Source organism: Stomoxys calcitrans, chromosome 3 (genome assembly GCF_963082655.1).
Source record: "Stomoxys calcitrans chromosome 3, idStoCalc2.1, whole genome shotgun sequence".
NCBI lineage: Eukaryota > Metazoa > Arthropoda > Insecta > Diptera > Muscidae > Stomoxys > Stomoxys calcitrans.
The window spans coordinates 383032-399688 of NC_081554.1; the positions used below are offsets into that span (position 1 = coordinate 383032).

The 16657-nt window shown below is 37.5% G+C and overlaps 1 protein-coding gene across 7 annotated transcripts in view; it reads left to right on the forward strand.

Moving 5' to 3' along the window:
• Window positions 1–16657, forward strand: part of LOC106083842 (rap1 GTPase-activating protein 1) — a 125881-nt gene that overhangs the window by 62087 nt on the left and 47137 nt on the right. For 5 of the 7 annotated variants that reach the window (XM_059364189.1, XM_059364190.1, XM_059364191.1 and 2 more), the window contains one exon: window positions 3563–3740. In XM_059364189.1, the coding sequence (XP_059220172.1) occupies window positions 3563–3740 (178 nt within the window). Of the gene's footprint in view, window positions 1–3562; window positions 3741–14506; window positions 16124–16657 lie in introns of those variants that run through there. The other 2 variants (XM_059364195.1, XM_059364196.1) reach the window with 2 other exon arrangements.

Here is a 16657-nt window from a genome sequence, read left to right on the forward strand (position 1 = left end):
TGTTACTTTTAACCCATTTGCTGTGACACCACGCTGTGCAGTGACCAAATGCTAATTCAGTCTTCGGTCACTAGAACAACAATAAAATGGAGCAGCCTCAGCAGTGAGTAGAGCGGATTATTTCGTTACGCCCAATGTAAAAAGTCGATTGGCCTTTCAACAGCTGCAGTGGCGAAGTATTAAAGCTATAATATCCTGGTTTTTATGGACTCTTTTTATGAGTTTCTCGCCCAAAATTTAATCCTTCTTAGTTTTCTGTAGCAACTTGCATGAATTTTCCAAAGGAAATTATGGAAAAAAGACGGGAAAAACTGGTGTAATTCTGCACATAAATTCTAGGTCTGTGTGTGACGAAACTGCTGCTGTCTACACCTTTTTCCGGCTACTCTCAAGTAAAGCCTTAAGATAATAAAAGAGTTTTCAGCAGGCTAACGAGTTTTGCCAGACACAGACTTTTCCCTCAACCAACAAACTTTCGTCGGAGGAAGATGTTGGCGAAGCCACCCTTAAAAGCCCAGCTACTTCCTTAAGGATAGAGGATAGGAAAAAAATAAATTTCTTCCGCTTTTCAACAAATTTCGAACTTTGTCCGGTCATCTTTTATTTGTCTTCGAGCAGTACGTGGTTTCTGCAAATGATCCTTTATATGTTTCCCCCCACCCCCTTCCATGCCACAAAATCGTCTGTAAATGGCAATTTCTAATTTCCCCTAAACGGTTGAGCCTTGATTCCCAATGCTCATTGTCTTTGAATGGTTGTCATGCATCATCTCTCATCGTTGTCTTCTACGGTCGGTCTCCTTGGCTGTGGAATGATAAGTCTTTGGGAAATATAAAACCTGGTTCCACCCCATTTCCGCCAAGTAGAGATAGAGAGAGGTGTGCATTGTGCATTCTCGCCGAAAAGAGGTGGAAGGAAGGTGGCCGTGTAATGGAAATTCTTGAGCGCTTCTTCGCTATTTAGCATATCTTAATGTGCGGACATTTAACGGCTGTTTTTACCACGCTCAGCAGTTCTCACTCTCTTTCACTCCGCCGTCTATTGTGTTTAGGATTTTCTCACACTTTTCCAAGGATAGGTGTATGTATGTGTGGCCGTAGTAAGTGCACATAAAAGGATTTTCCGTCATAATAATTTATCATTGTTCCCATGATCTTGACACACTCAAGGAAAAAAGTCAATCAAATTGTTGAAACACTTAGGAAGTTTCTTTTCATACACAGTTGGCGCTGCGCGATGCTTGGGCTTTCGCAAAGCTTTGCTTTCCTTTCTCTCTACTCCCTGGTTAAACCAACGAAGTGATAAAGAGGCCGTTAATTTACCCAAATGCACATTTTTCCATTCATTTCATTTGAGATACGAAACACAATTATTAAGAGCCCTTGGGGAATGTCTTGACTTGCTACACTTTCAATGGCACACACAATCCCTTCGTCCTTTGTTGCTCAGTTGTTATCAGCATTAGAAGATCATTCATACGATATCCCTCAGCAGGACATTAGTTCTCTGCATTGTTTCTGCTACACATGGAAATGCTCTCTTATTGTTGTCCTCGTTTTTTTCCATTTGATTGTAGGATAAAAAACAGAAAATTACTCTAGAATTTCCATTGTTGAGTGAGTGTATTTCTTTGATTTTTTTGTTGCTCTCGTAACCCATTATTAAGTATTTTCCCTCGAAAAACGTCGAAGCGAGCGTAGTCATGGGAATTTTCGGGCAAATTTGTTCGTACCGTTTGCTCTTGGTTGGCCTCCTCGGGGAGTAGGTAATAGGTATGACTTGGTATCTGATTAGAAGGCTGCTATCATTAATTGTATCACCAGATTCTTGGTAAGTGTTATTCCCCGTGGAATCCATTAGGCATCATTTGGAAAATTCCCATTGCAATCTCCCGAAATCATTTCCTCTTCAAAGTGACGCCCCCTTTTTGTGAAAGAATTTTTATGTCAAATGGGGAACATGTGTGGCCAACATTTCAGCGAGTCCAACTTGCGTTGCTGCACTTGCGGCAGTTCCCAGAGATCCCACAGTAATTCAATACAAAAAAAAAAACAAATATTCTGGATCTTGGCTTCCCGCTTTGCTTGGTGTCAAAGTGACAGGCAAAGCCTAATTTATCTTCGCTGAATGTCATCGCTTTTTGCCAGGCCAACACGACCACCGCCACGACTGCGTGGAAACGTGGAGTTGAACGTGCCATTGGTGGCGGTCTTTGTCAGTGCGGCTGGGAATGCTGGCCAATGTACTGGTGTAACATTCACATTCTAGCCAACACAGCCAAGTACTTTTCTGTCTTTTTTAGGAGTTGGCCAATTGAACGCATAAATTAGCATATGAATGAGCTCGTTGTGGCACAAAATAATGGGTGGGTGGATGTGAAGCTGTTCCATATAAAGCTGGGGATATGACGTCTTTGCGCGGAAGTAGGGTTAGCGGTTGGGTTGTTGCTACTACGCCATGAGGGGCCTGTCCGTCACTCTTGATACTCAAATCGTAAAGGTAGAATAGGTGTTGCGATGGATGGGTGTAGATAACTATTCGCAGACACTATGGTCGCAGGGGTCTGTGCTGGGAGGAAATGTGGCACAGATATCTCGTATTTCATGTCGTTAATTTATATTTACCCAACATGTCATCACTACACTTCGTTTCCCATCCCCCAAAGACCTTCCACATTCCTCCACTCTTTAAGATGTTCTCCTTTGGGGAGTAGGAGAACACATGCTCCTGTGCACATCATGTCCTTTTTCGGCTGTTAGACAATTGTGTTGAGGTGTTAATTTATTAGTCCTAACTTAAGTGGCCATAGCTAAATTTGGGGGAAACATTTGTGTGAGTGAGCAGGCAGGCTGCCACTAAAACAACAACAGCTGCCAGAAAAACTCTAGGTATGGTGTTGACAACATCCTCTTGCGCTCTCTAAGTAAACGAGAAAAGAGTCTCTCCATCCTCCATATCTTATCCTTAATGGTGATGATTTTTGTGTCAACATTTCTCGCTTGTTTAAACTTCCATGCTTTCTATTCGATCAAATATTGGTTTGGGACTTCCTTTTTCCTGAAGCAACGAATTGCTAAGCGCTACACAATGAAATTAAAGAAAATTGTCAACAATCCCAAAGGCCGTCTTTGGGCAAATTTTGTGGCAAAAATCCAACCCCATATTTGCGTCGTCGGTTAGGTTCCCTAGGTGGCTGTCAGTGAAGCGTTAACCCCTTACAAAAGACAGTCGAAGAGATTCCATTCCATTTCCATCCGTCCACACAGCGCATAGTAGGAATAAAAATCACCAACCACATACGCTTCAATAGCTAGCAAAAATCAAAAGTCACTTGAAAATGTGCCTCTCGAAAATTATGAGTGCTGCAATAATGTCTGTAACAATGTGGCCGGTTGACGGCTAGCTATGATGGAAGGGTCGAACGACCGAACCCTTTGGTTTGGTTTTTTCACTTTGCCTTGTTTGGTTTGTTGCTTTGCGGCAGTTCTTGTGTTTTTCTTACCGGACGACTTCTTACATGCAATCTCATCTGACTTTGTTCTTTTGTGGTCTCCCGTTACAGACGTCAACATGCCTTCATGACAAATGGTGGTGCGCAGAAATCCAATGGCGGCGGCAGTTTGACCCACAGTCCTGAACGATTACGGGGCGCTACACATGACCTCTTTGAACTGCTGGAACGAGTGCAGTGCTCGCGACTGGAAGACCAAAGATGTGAACTACCAGCCTACTTCTCCCAGGTAAGTCGAAAAACCAAAAATGTATCCAAATTTTCACAAAAAGCCTTGCAGCCGTGTGGTTGCAGTAAACTAGAGCACTTGGACGGTCGCCCACCCACCCAGAAGTGTTTACAGGCAATGTTGTGTTTCCCAGTCTGTCTATCGACTGCGTCGGCCATAAAAATGTTCTTCAACACACAAAAATCTAAAATCTGTCATTTCTCGCAGAACAATGCCTCCAGTCAACAATCTCCAAAATTAGTTATGACACAATTTCACATTGCCGACAAGCGATGTGGTGCGGCACAAAAGCGCACCCCCTTCTTCCTTCCTCGGGCAGTACACTAATATGTTGTGAAGTATCTTTGAGCTGTGAGCTGGTATGTCAATCCAGCTGTTTGTTATTCACATTCCTTAGACGAAACACCAGATGATGTTGATGATGATGACGGTGATGGCATTTACTCAATCACACGATATGCTCTTGTGTGCTTTCATCTATAAAGACTGGATTTGTGTCATTTGAATCCGTGCCTCCGAAAACATCAAAGAAAGGCATTTGCGAAAAAATGCACACTGCCATCCCCTGGGACCCAGGTCTCTATTTACTTGTCCTTACTTCCTTCCTATCTTAGCAATGACAAATCACTTTGGGTCGCTCTTTGACCTATAAGGACACTTAAAATATACTAGGAATAGTAGTATTCACTTCGACCCTTTGCATTTTACACATTGTTTGATTAAAGTATCGATTGGCGGGTTATATAGCAAAAATCCAATGTGAATTTATGTACCACATTTTGCCGTTTTCAAAACTTAGGCTTGTCCGTTACCAAATATGAACAATAAGCAAAGTGGCAACAACCCATGGCAGACGCTGGCTGTGGTAACACTGATTCCACTGCATTGGTTATTGTCTTCGCTGTGTATGGTGAATATTTGTTGAATGTGGTGAATACATCTAAAGTGAAGACAGAGACAAGATGCCATTAATGTATATTCACCTCGCCGTTATAAAGAACAATTTTGAAGATGGCGCTGGGAGGGTACAAATGTCCCTCTAATAACCATTATTGGTTATTCAAATTTGATTTGGAAGAAAGGTGAAGAGTTCTAAGCTATTACCTAATATGACGTTTGAAAAAAATGGTCCACACAGTTTTCAAATTGAAATAAATTTCAAATCTTTACAATTAAATTTGAAAACTTTTGGAAGTTGGTTAAAAATATTCAATAGTTGTGTGAAGAAGCTTCAATTTGTGACAGGATGGATTGATGTGATCTGTCATCCATCGCCCTTGTCCTATCACAAAAAATTAGCTTGCATGTCGATATCGCAGTATAGTGTAATAAAACTTGAGGGGCTCAGGCGATGTACAATACACACTACCCGAGAAATCGGTATATTATGTATAACACAGATGTTATTGGGTGACCATACGGAAATAATTTTCAATCTCCCGTACTAGATGCGGTCGTGCATACGGTGTGTCATGATTGAAGATTCAATGTGCAGATTCCTATATATATGTATATAAAGTTCTTTTATAAAATAAGCTAATATTTGTAGGAAGTGTCCAAATTAATTTTGAGACTTCTTTGGATACTATATCGTAATGTGGAGAATATTCCTGTATTTTTATATGCAAAAAAAAATCCGCTCAAAAAACGGTTGGTTGCCGGTTGGTTAGGTGCTGATTTCATTAAAACATTTTTTTAACCAACCCTTATTGAACAACAAACTTATCGGCCATATTAAATTGGAAAATTTGTTTTGGGTAATAAAACCAAAACAAAATATCGTTTAAATAGATTATCATGCGATTTGAGTGAAACTTCATGCAATTTTATATAAATCAAATTACCCGTCCTCAAGCTTTCTCTCTGTTGGAAAATTTTATGACTACAGTTGTGTTATCTTATATAATTTATTTATGGTGGTGAATACATCTAAAGTGAAGACATTTTTTTTATTCAACATGCCTGCAGAGATGAATTGATTGAAGTTATCGTCAGATGTCGCCAATCTGAAAAGTGGTTAAATACCAGTTTTTGTCGCCAGATACTAAGAGACGAGATGCTATGCCTGTATTGCCCGTTAAGGGCAAAAATAAAACACAAAAAAGTTTTCAGTGCAAGTCTGTTTGTTTTCCATGAGTTGGTAACGCCATTTGCCAACCTATCAAAACAATACGAGAAAAAAGCGCAAATATTTGTAAAATGTATAAACAAAATTTGCAAAACATGTGTGGATATAGAAGTCAAATAAAATTTATTAAGATTTGTACACGCAATTCCATAAATAATTGAGTTAAATTTTATTTTACCATTCACAATAGAGATATTTCTGAAAGTGGCCACACTTGTTCAATTCAATTAAAGAAGGGCAGCATTGACACAAAAAATAAAAAGGGACTTTCTTAAACGCATATTTGATTATAAAATTATGAATTTATTAAATCAATCTAGACTAATAGTATAGTATATATATACATATATTCAGGCTTCTTTCAGATCGAAATGGCGAAAGAGTGATTTATTTATAAACTTAGAACTGTAATAATCTTGTTCTAAAACACGATAGCTTTTGATATGAGCTACTTGCTAACGTGTTAATGTGCGAACGTATGTTAACATATTTGAATGAACTCGCGGAAGGCCTAATCTCTGTCTTTATCGCTTGCTAACAGAGCAAATCTGTTAAAATGGTTAAATAATAAACAACAATACTTCAACAATAACAGCTGTATTCACAAAAATGTTCTAACGAAGCATTAATGTGCTCAGTGCTTATTACACGATTATTGTACAATAAACCCGCATTCAAAATCCTACATAGCAGCTGAATATCTAAAGTGCGATCCTTTATTTTGCTTTGGTAACCCTATGCCGTTTTAGTGCTAGTGCCGAAAAAAAGTTATTGCTTCGGTTTTGTGACAAACGGTTCGAGATATTATTAAACATATTTGCTTAATAATAATAATTTAAAAAAGCTGGAATTCACTAAGATCCAATGCATTTGTTCTCATTACAAGCAACTGGGTTATAAAAATATTCTTTATTCTTATAAACCGCTGCAGGGTCGGATGTTGGGTTTGTTTTAATAGTTAGCATCACTAAAAGCGGGCCCGGCTGCTTTATCACAAAATCACAACATTCGCGCAAATAGCCATTTGAACATCTCAAATTGCAATGGATTATAACCAGCTTTTACCTAATTAAATGCTTTTTTTTTTTGAATTCAATCTATTGCAAAAGATTCGCATCAGCTGATCCGCATCGTACAAAAAAATGGGAGACACCAATTAATAAATGTTTTCTTTAGCTTATGACTATTGGGACTTTCATGGCCATGTTTCAAAATATGTGTACAAGTCCGCTCCAAATTATTTCGATTATCTGTCGTAGACACAAAGTAATTGTTAGTGTAATTTTTTTTTTTTAAATAATTACAAAAAAAAATTTTTAATAAAGTAGTACAAAATATATTTATCTTCATATCGTTAAATCATTTTCCAGTTTCTTAAAAATTCTCTTTTTTCAACAGATTTTTATCGAAATGTTTTGTTGGATAATAATATTGTTTGCGAGTGTATCCAAAAATTACAGTAAGTGAGGCTATTTTTTGGTTAAAGTAAGTCAGAGCCTACAATAACATAGTCGATCTTTCTCACAAGGTCGAGCTTTGTGTGATACTTTCAAGGAGCGGTTTTTGACGGTATAAATAAATTCCGCTGACACAAAGTGCAGCGAAGATGTCGCCTCTATACTTGCAGCTCAAAATCCCTATGGGTGGATCCCCTTCAGAGTTCAACACATGATTGAAAACCAGTTCGTTAACCAGATCCTCTACTTGGGACCTATTATCTGGTGGAATCCTACCGGATGCACTGCCGCTTTCATCTTCCCCTTCTGTGATGGCTGTGGCGTCCTTTTGGAAGTCGTTCCTGTTTCGACTTTGTCTCCCTCCTCAGGACACTGGCTGGAGATTCCATTGCGGGAGAGTACTTGAAAGAGGGGATCCTTTTTCTTTTTCAGCGTTTAAGCAGTGTTATGTGCTGCCCCAGATTGCTTTCTTGGTCTGCTTGCAAGAGTAAAGCCCTCGCACACTTCTGCCGTCATTCCGCTGTCATCATCTCTCGAATCGGCTGCGATGACTGTTTCAATGACATTGTCGCTGTCTGAGTCTGAATCGGAAGCATAACCTTTACCAAAATGGTGGGGACGAACTGCGCATCCCTTATCCGTCTCTTCTCATTCGTTAGTCTGACGAATGGCTGTGCGTTTGAAGCATTACTCTCGACTACTGAGGCCAAGGCACCCACACCTGTAGGAGGGGCAGACAACATGCTACGGTCTGATGCCATCACCGCAGCTGTTTGGAGTTTGGAGTCCATTTTGAGCCTTCTCCAAAAAGGATTTATAATTTTTTCGTAATAGTTTGGTAGATACGGATATTTTTCTTTGAGGAGCGAAATATCCGCTCCATTCAACGGCTATGTGTACATGGATATGAATAAAATTCAGATTTGTGCTTTACAACCTCTAGTTGGGTTTGTTTGCAAATCACCATGGTCCATTTGACACATTGCGCTGATAAAGCTTCCTGGGAAATCGGAAATCGCGATACGGATAGCCGGTCAAATGCTTTTTAGCAACATCACATATTTTGCCTTACTTTTAAAAGTTCTTTTCTGTGCTGTTCTCTTCAATATCTTCTCTTTTGGTGCCATCCTGCCTAGAAGATTCCAGTCATTACGATAGATAGGTACTATAAAGTTTGTGTTTTAAAGTTTTCTTCTTGCAGCGTTTTAAGGATTTGTTGTCGCTCCTTTTTTTAATTATTTCGGGTGTACTTGGCCTGGAAAACTGATTAAGAGACTTAACGTTCTACCTTTATACAATTTGGGTGGAGAAATGGGCCCAATTTGAAGGTTTGTGACTGAGAATAAACGCACGGCTTGTGAAAACTTGTATCCAAAAAAGCCTTCCCTAGATATTTTCCAATGAATTGTTACTTAGTGCGGGAAAAAATACCACTTATATCTTTTTGACGGTTAAAATTTGGTTTTTACAATTCGAAATGCTGCCTTGTTTGAGATGTAGTGAAAAAAATCATTTATTTTATTAAATGTGTGAATATTTAATTTTGTTACAAAAAGTGCTTTTTCACCAGTAAGTTATGTTAGGTTAGGTTAAAGTGGCAGTCCGCCATCACTTATACGTTTTCGTCGATTGTGATACCATAGGAACAGGAAAAGGAAGATGCCTTCTAGTTCCAGCTATGCCTTCTAGTTCCAGACTGCTTAATAACTTGCCCAATAACTTGCAAATGTTCACATCAGCTAAATCAGACAATTTCTCAAAGAAATGATAACCTAAAGTGGAACTCCTTCTGACTGCCAGTGTGGGACACTCAGTATTTAATCGCTTAATAACTTGCCCAATAACTTGCAAATGTTCACATCAGCTAAATCAGACAAGTTCTCAAAGAAATGATTACCTAAAGTGGAACTCCTTCTGACTGCCAGTGTGGGACACTCAGTATTTAATTAAAAGTCAGGGCCACTTAACTCCCCACTGAGACTCTCCTCTCGAAAATCGCTGACTGCCCGCATTTGCAGCTACTCCGCATAAAAACGGGGCTTTCCACCATCCGCAACCTGTGGATGCGTCCAGTAGCTTGCAGCTAAGCTTCCCGTGGTCACGATGGACACCACACAATTCGGAGCTCAAAGTTCCAGCCTGTGTGGTGCTCATAGTTAACCCGTGTAGGCCGGCCCTGATTTTAGTAAATAACCGTAAAAAGATCAACACTACCCAATTTTCGAAATTTCAAATTTATGACGCCAAGTGGCGCAATCGAGAAATCGATCTATGTAGAAATATGAACTCATTTGGATTATGATCTGTAGAGGGCGAATTTAGAGGGTTTACTACCCTCTCTCTATACAACGCATTGATTCAAATATCAGCAAAATCGGGTAACAAAAATGCACTCACGCCATATATCGGATATCGGTCTATATAGCAGCTGTAGAAAACTAATACTACCCAATTTTCAAAATGTCAGGGAAATCGGTTAAAAATGCACCATTGCGCGCCATCTATGTAGTAGATATGTCTTAATATGATCCGATCTGAATCGTATATACAAATTTGCCCATGAACATTCCATTATGGAATAGGGCCCAGCTTTTCACATATTAATAAGTGCTGATTTAAATGTAAGCTCAATAATAAGGGACCTCCTGTTTCCAGCCGAGTCTGTGAATGGCATAGTACCTCTCAAATGTCGCCGGTATTAGGGGAGGAAAAACTTCGCTAAAAATATTGGCATGATGTTCCGGAATCGGACTTCGAATTGCTTAAAAATACACCATTGAGCGCCATCTATGTAGAGGGTATATCTAAATATGATCCGATCTGGATCATATGGTATGACCCTCTCTCTCTTCAAGGCATTAATCGAAATTTGAGCGAAGTCGGGTGTTAAAAACTCAAGCTTCAATCAGGATTTCTGTCTATATGGCTATCTCATCAAAATATGACTTAATTTGGTCCATATTCGAATGAATTCCAAGCAAAGTAGGTAGAAAATATTTCCTTTATCAGCTGCAGATGGTAAATCCAGTGAAAGGGCCTATATAAATCATCTTCGAACTAAACCTGACTATGGATGGAAAAATTATCTAACAAGTCTTAGGTAAATTTCCTTAATTTTAAAGGCTACAGTGTAATTACATCAGCCAAGATTTTCCCCGCTAGGATTCGATCCCGGGCTTGGGGTGTCATAGGCGGAAAAGCTAGATTCTGCGCCACGGAAGCCTGTTGACAAGAGTGTTGAAACTCAGCACATAGATAAAATATAAATATGTAGATAAAGAATTTAAACTTAGCACACAGACTGGTTGGTGGCGCTTGTGAATATATGTAGATAAATGAGATTTATACACTTTGCGTCGTTTGCATTTTCTAAATATGTTTATTATTTCCTTTCCCGTGAAGTAAACTATGGTGTAATGCAGTCGTTGCTTTCAATATGTGCATCTCTCTTGTTTTTATTTCTTTGATTTGTTAATTTTTTTGGCAGAGCTGCTTGGTTTGAAGAAAAATAAAATAATTACTAAAACCTGTAAGCTTGACATTTGCTGTAAAATTTTGAGAGCACGAAAATTGTTATCAGTTGGTTTCATCCTCTTTGCCCAGCATACAAAGGGTTGTCTGTAGCGTTTACAAAAAGTTTGTTGAAGTATTGTTAAATACATGGTTGTGAGCTAATATTTTACATCAGTTGAGGGATTAATTGTTGCCGCACTTAATGTGCTGTTGCATGCACCAACTACAAGTGTAATGTTTTTTTTTTTTTTTCATTTTCCTAAAATATATTTTTACACATACACATACAAAGTGTACCTTATATGTGAACATAAATATATAAGACATATGTACATACATACATATGTGCACACACTTATTAATATGTACCCATGTGCATTCATAATTATTTTCCGGTTGCTTAAAGCCAAAAGTTAGCTCTTTGTTCCAACCATCGTTTTATTTGCTCAGCATTGTCTGTCTGCTATCTCTTGCTATCACAACACCATACTCTGGAAGCCGAGAAATGATTGTGGACAAAACACATGCATGCATTCAAAACTTGTGGCCTACGCTTGCATTTACTTTTGTGGTGATATCGTTTAAAGAACTCCCAAATGTGTGGCAACTTCGGTACCTCCACTCTTCTGGGATGTTCGCTCAGATGAGCTCCGTTTTCTTTTAATGGGGGATGTAAAGAAATTTTTCATTATACTCATGTAGAAGCAATAAACACAGCCATATGTGACTCAATGTGTACGAGTCGAAGAGTAACACATACCATACATTCACAAGGAAACATACCTTTATGTAAGGAAGATATTAATATTTGTTCCTTGATTAGAATTTTTAATCCTCCCTTTGTTCAGTTCTATTGGTAAAAATTTGGACTTCCTCTTCCTGCTTTAAAAGAGAAACTCATATTTCAAAATATGGTGATTCATTTTGCAATCGATTTCTTTCTCTTCTCCAAATTACCCATCGTTTAATTCTCATTACAAAGGCAACTCTATAGAGTGTCTGTGTTTCGAGTCAAATAAGCGTAGTTGGGGGTGGCCATGAAGCGTGAAGTAATGAAGAGAAGTTTCTTCTTTAATACAAAGTAATTTAGCAAAAGTGACATGTTGCGTTGTTGCTGTTGCCTTAAGTTTTTGTTGTATTGTTAATGAGTCGAAAACATTCCCGCATTACATTAACTCCCATGCAACAAATTTTCGCTCCAATGGATGATTTTTTTTTAATTATTTATTTTTTTTTGGCTTACATGTTTAACAATGTAAATTAAATTAAAAGTTCTCTGTCATCTCTTCTCTTTGAGATTTGTACTTAAATTATTCTAAATAAATTAAATACATACCTTCTCGACAATTCTTCTTAAAATTTTCCTTTTTCATTAATGATTTTTTAAGAAAATAATTAGCTAGCGAAAAACGATCATAGTACCGACCCTAAATTATCAGTTGGTGAGTTTTTATAATTTGGTAAGAAAACAGCCGTAGAGGCTTCTCGCTGTCACAATCTTACGTACACCAGTAAAAACAATTTGAAAGACCTCCTACTTTGGCTACGATATATTCGCTTTTTCGTACCGTAAGAAAAAAATCCCATCACTGTCATTTATGAAATTGCATGACTCTCCCTATTGCAGCCAGTGTTGCCAGTATTGGGGATTTTTCCCCAAATCGGGGATTTGTTGTCGCAAATGGAGGCTGAATTTGTGACTTGAGGATTTGATGGGGATTCGCAAAAAACATTGGGGATATTTTGGGAATATTTTGGGTGATTTCCACTATATAATACTAAAATAAAACACAGCAAGTATAACTTGGTGTTAATTTTACTGTTTTATATTAACTAAATGTTTATAAAAAAACTATAAAAAATAGTAAAGGTAAACAAATATATAGTAAAGGTAAATAAATAAAAATTTTCTGTTCAAAATTTTTATTTATTTACCTTTACTATATATTTGTTTACCTTTACTATTTTTTATAGTTTTTTTATAAACATTTAGTTAATATAAAACAGTAAAATTAACACCAAGTTATACTTGCTGTGTTTTATTTTAGTATTATATAGTGGAAATCACCGTTAACCGGTTATTATCCTCTTTAATCGCATGATATCGATTCCGGACAACTTTGCACTGAAATTCTATCCAGAGCATACGAATGCACTTGATAAGATATAACACAGCAACTGTACCAATGAAATGTTTGGGTTCTTTTATTTTTAACAAATGTAAAAATGGATAATGAAACGCTCTTCCAACTAAATTAACGACATTAACGTTGGCAGCATTGACACACATCCGAAATAATCAAATATCAACTAAACAAACAAAAGAAGTAGTTTTAATTTTTAAAAAATGTTTCTCGGAGTTCAAAAATGTGATTTTATGTAAACCCTTAGTAATTTCGCCATTTCAGAACTTTAATCATTGAGTAAATATGTTGCGTATTTCCTCTTTTAGTTATGTCATAAAATAAACGGTGATAGTAAGCGGAAATAAGATTTTTCGCTTAGCTAATCATGGATAGCAGTTTTCTCCATACAAAATAAGCGAGAAAATCCGCTTAATGGGTAAATTAAACTCCTCTTTTAGTCCCAGTTTTTTTTGTTTTTTTAAATACAATACAGTGCAAAGCACTTGTTATCGACTGTTATTGCATGATAACGATAACAATCTATCCAATCCAACGTGGCAATGGTTATGTTTCCAGTACACCCGACTTTCTTTGGGAGACAAGGGATGGACAAATACTGGCAACCCTGCTATTGCATATGATTCGCTTTTGACTCTTCGGCTCTCCAGCTAACGGCGTTGCCAGATTGACACTGTCAATAAGTTACGCATTAGGGAATTGAAAATCTTTAAATCCAACTATTATTATTGTTAATGTTAAGTAAAGTGCTGAAGCAATTTAACAGTTAAATATTGAGAATAGATGAATAGATTCGTATCTCCTTTTCAAAAAGAAGCTTAGATAAAAATCTTATGAAATGCTTTTTCCACTATACACATTTTCTATGGATTTTGACGGCATTCCAATATAACATCGAAATAGAATACCAAATTTATCACCCAAAATCATAAGAATTGCTATCTGGTCTCCATTTTCTCTCATATACTTTACGAATGACATAGCTTAAGCCGCTATTACACGACATGTAGATGTCTTATGACATGTCACTTTTTGTATTCACATGTAATTTGAAATGTTTTTCAAAATTGTCAGTTTACATACGATTCATAGTTTCATAAGGTCACACTTGTATGTTATTATCACATTTGAGCAAATGTGATGTTTTTATGCGTTAAAATTGTTAAAGTTGCGGTAAAGGTGGTTCAATCATAAATTTATAAACAGTTGATTTCTTTACGTTTTTGTCGGAAGGAATATAGCACGCTCTAAAACAAAAAATACAATGTGCTATTTTGAAAAGTGATTTTCATATGTATTAGACGACAAGTACACGTAGAGTACATGTGCTAAATTTGACATGTCATAAAACACCAGTATACCGTGTAATAGAGCCTTTAGCGAAACTGTTAACAAATCTTCATCTTCACACTTTTTTACACAACACTTACTCTGGCAACTCTCTAGCTTCTCAATTTTCTCTCCACAACGGCACAAAATAAACAACGCTAGCAAAGACATGATGTTAATACCACTCCAGCTCATTCGTTAGTGAGACGTGTTTCGTGTTCGGTCGTTACTCGGACTAACAGCTTTTTGAATTTTATTTGTTTAAACTCCCTCTCTCTTACTCTAAATAAAATCAAATCACTAAAATAAGTTTAACATTACAAGAAAAAAACAGAAACTAATAAATAGCAGCAGAGAAAACACTTTGAGCGTTTTTTTTTGTCCAAACACAATAGAAAGAGGAATGCGGACTAGAGAAAATGGAAAAAAAAAATAAATAAAGTGAAAAATAATGAATATCAATGAGAAGAACTTGCAATTTGTTCGGTTCAGTTTGTCGCGAAGACCAAGTGTAAACTCTGAAGCGCACAAATAAAAATGTTGAACTTTTTCTAAATGCAGAGATGCAGTTCAATCAATTGGTAATGGATGACAAATCAAACTTTTGTGGTTAAACTCAAAACCGAAGCACCACAAATAGAAATCTGATGATGAGTTATTGTTATTGAAACAGAGTTTCTCGTTTTCTCGAATCAAATAGCCGCAGAGAGTCGGAATAACTCATTCGCGAAAAGAGGAACGCAGAAGCAAATTCAAAAGGAAATAATGGGAATAAGGAATAAAGTGAGTGACAAAAGTGAATGTGTGTGTACAACAAAAACGTATGCAAGACAACCAAAGCCCCAAACAAAATAAGTAGAATAACAACAACGGCAAAATCTGTGGCGGTGTTAAGAAGCAAATTTACTTTAAATATTTTTGAAAAAAAAAAATAGACGCCACACATCGTTTTTATTGTCATCATCATTATCACCATCATCATTAATATCATTGTCCACATCTTTGCCTTACGAAAAGTGTTCGCTCTTAGCCGGAGCTTTAAAAGTCAAAGCTTAAGCACCGAGCAATCGACATTTAGAAACGTATAAACAAAGCTTGTTAATAATTTTTGTGATTTCGTTCGTCTGCAACGCAAAGTTCTCAAAACCAGTCAAACAAGTAAACTGAGAAGCAAAAACAAAAAAAAATTAAATTAAAACAAAACAAAAAATACCCAACCCGCCAGCGAACACACAAAATCACAGGCAAGCAAGGCCTCCGACTGTATAGCAGCACAACCCATTTTTGTCAGCAGCAGCAAACAACAATAAACAGTGCTTTAAGCCGTGTCTTTGGAGGCGAAATATACCCTCCCTACCTCCACTGCTCCCTCCCTACATTTTCCCCACGAGCGGGAGTGAATTTTGCTCTTCGACGCCCACTTTAACAGCCAGTCTATCTGCCCCTTCCCCAAAGCACAAACATTGATACACAAATGCATTGTCGTTTCATGTAAACTCTGCATTCTTTTTACATTGAGTCCTGAAAGTTTTGCAAAATCTCCCATTCTTCCGTTTTCTGGTTTCGCTGCACCCCGCGCAACCTCAACTTCCTGGAAAATTGCCAAACTCCAACGGCCAACACAAAGAGGAATAGTTGGCGTTTTGGTTAAAAGTGGCATTTTATACTGAAGGCGCAGAACGTCGTTGGGTGCGACAGGCTGTTATGGGGGTACTAAGATGGCGCGATCCCGGATCGCGTATATCTGTCGGCGGCAACAGTCACAATGCCAGCAACACCAATCATACGAACAACAATAATAACCGAGTTGAGGTGAGTCGCAAGCAAACAATTCCACCACTACCACCAATCCCAACATTGCTGAATTACAAGCAGACAGCACACTCCATACGAATACACACCATATTGCCAAACGATGTGTGTGTGTGTGCATGATCACTGTTTGTGTATAGATGAATTATTGAATCACACAGTTTAGTTTGAACGATGAGGGTATCTTTGAGATTCGAACTGTAACTTTCACAAAGTTTTAAATGGCAACTTAGCGATCACAACCAGCATTACAAATCGTTTTGTGGTTGGATGATTGGAATTAAATACAAATATGTATATGTAGCTACCATGCTATGTGCTGTTTGGTTGATCTATTAATTTCATTTCAAATAAGAAAACAAAGATCTGCATGCACAGAGATTTTTTTTTTTGAAAAATCCTATATTTACTGTAAACCAATTGACCTTGATATGAATATACGTTGTTTGTGACTGTCATAAAGAGTAATCGATCAGTTATTGCAATGCTTTATCAATTTAGGTGTATTCAACGATTTACGGGTATACTACTGAA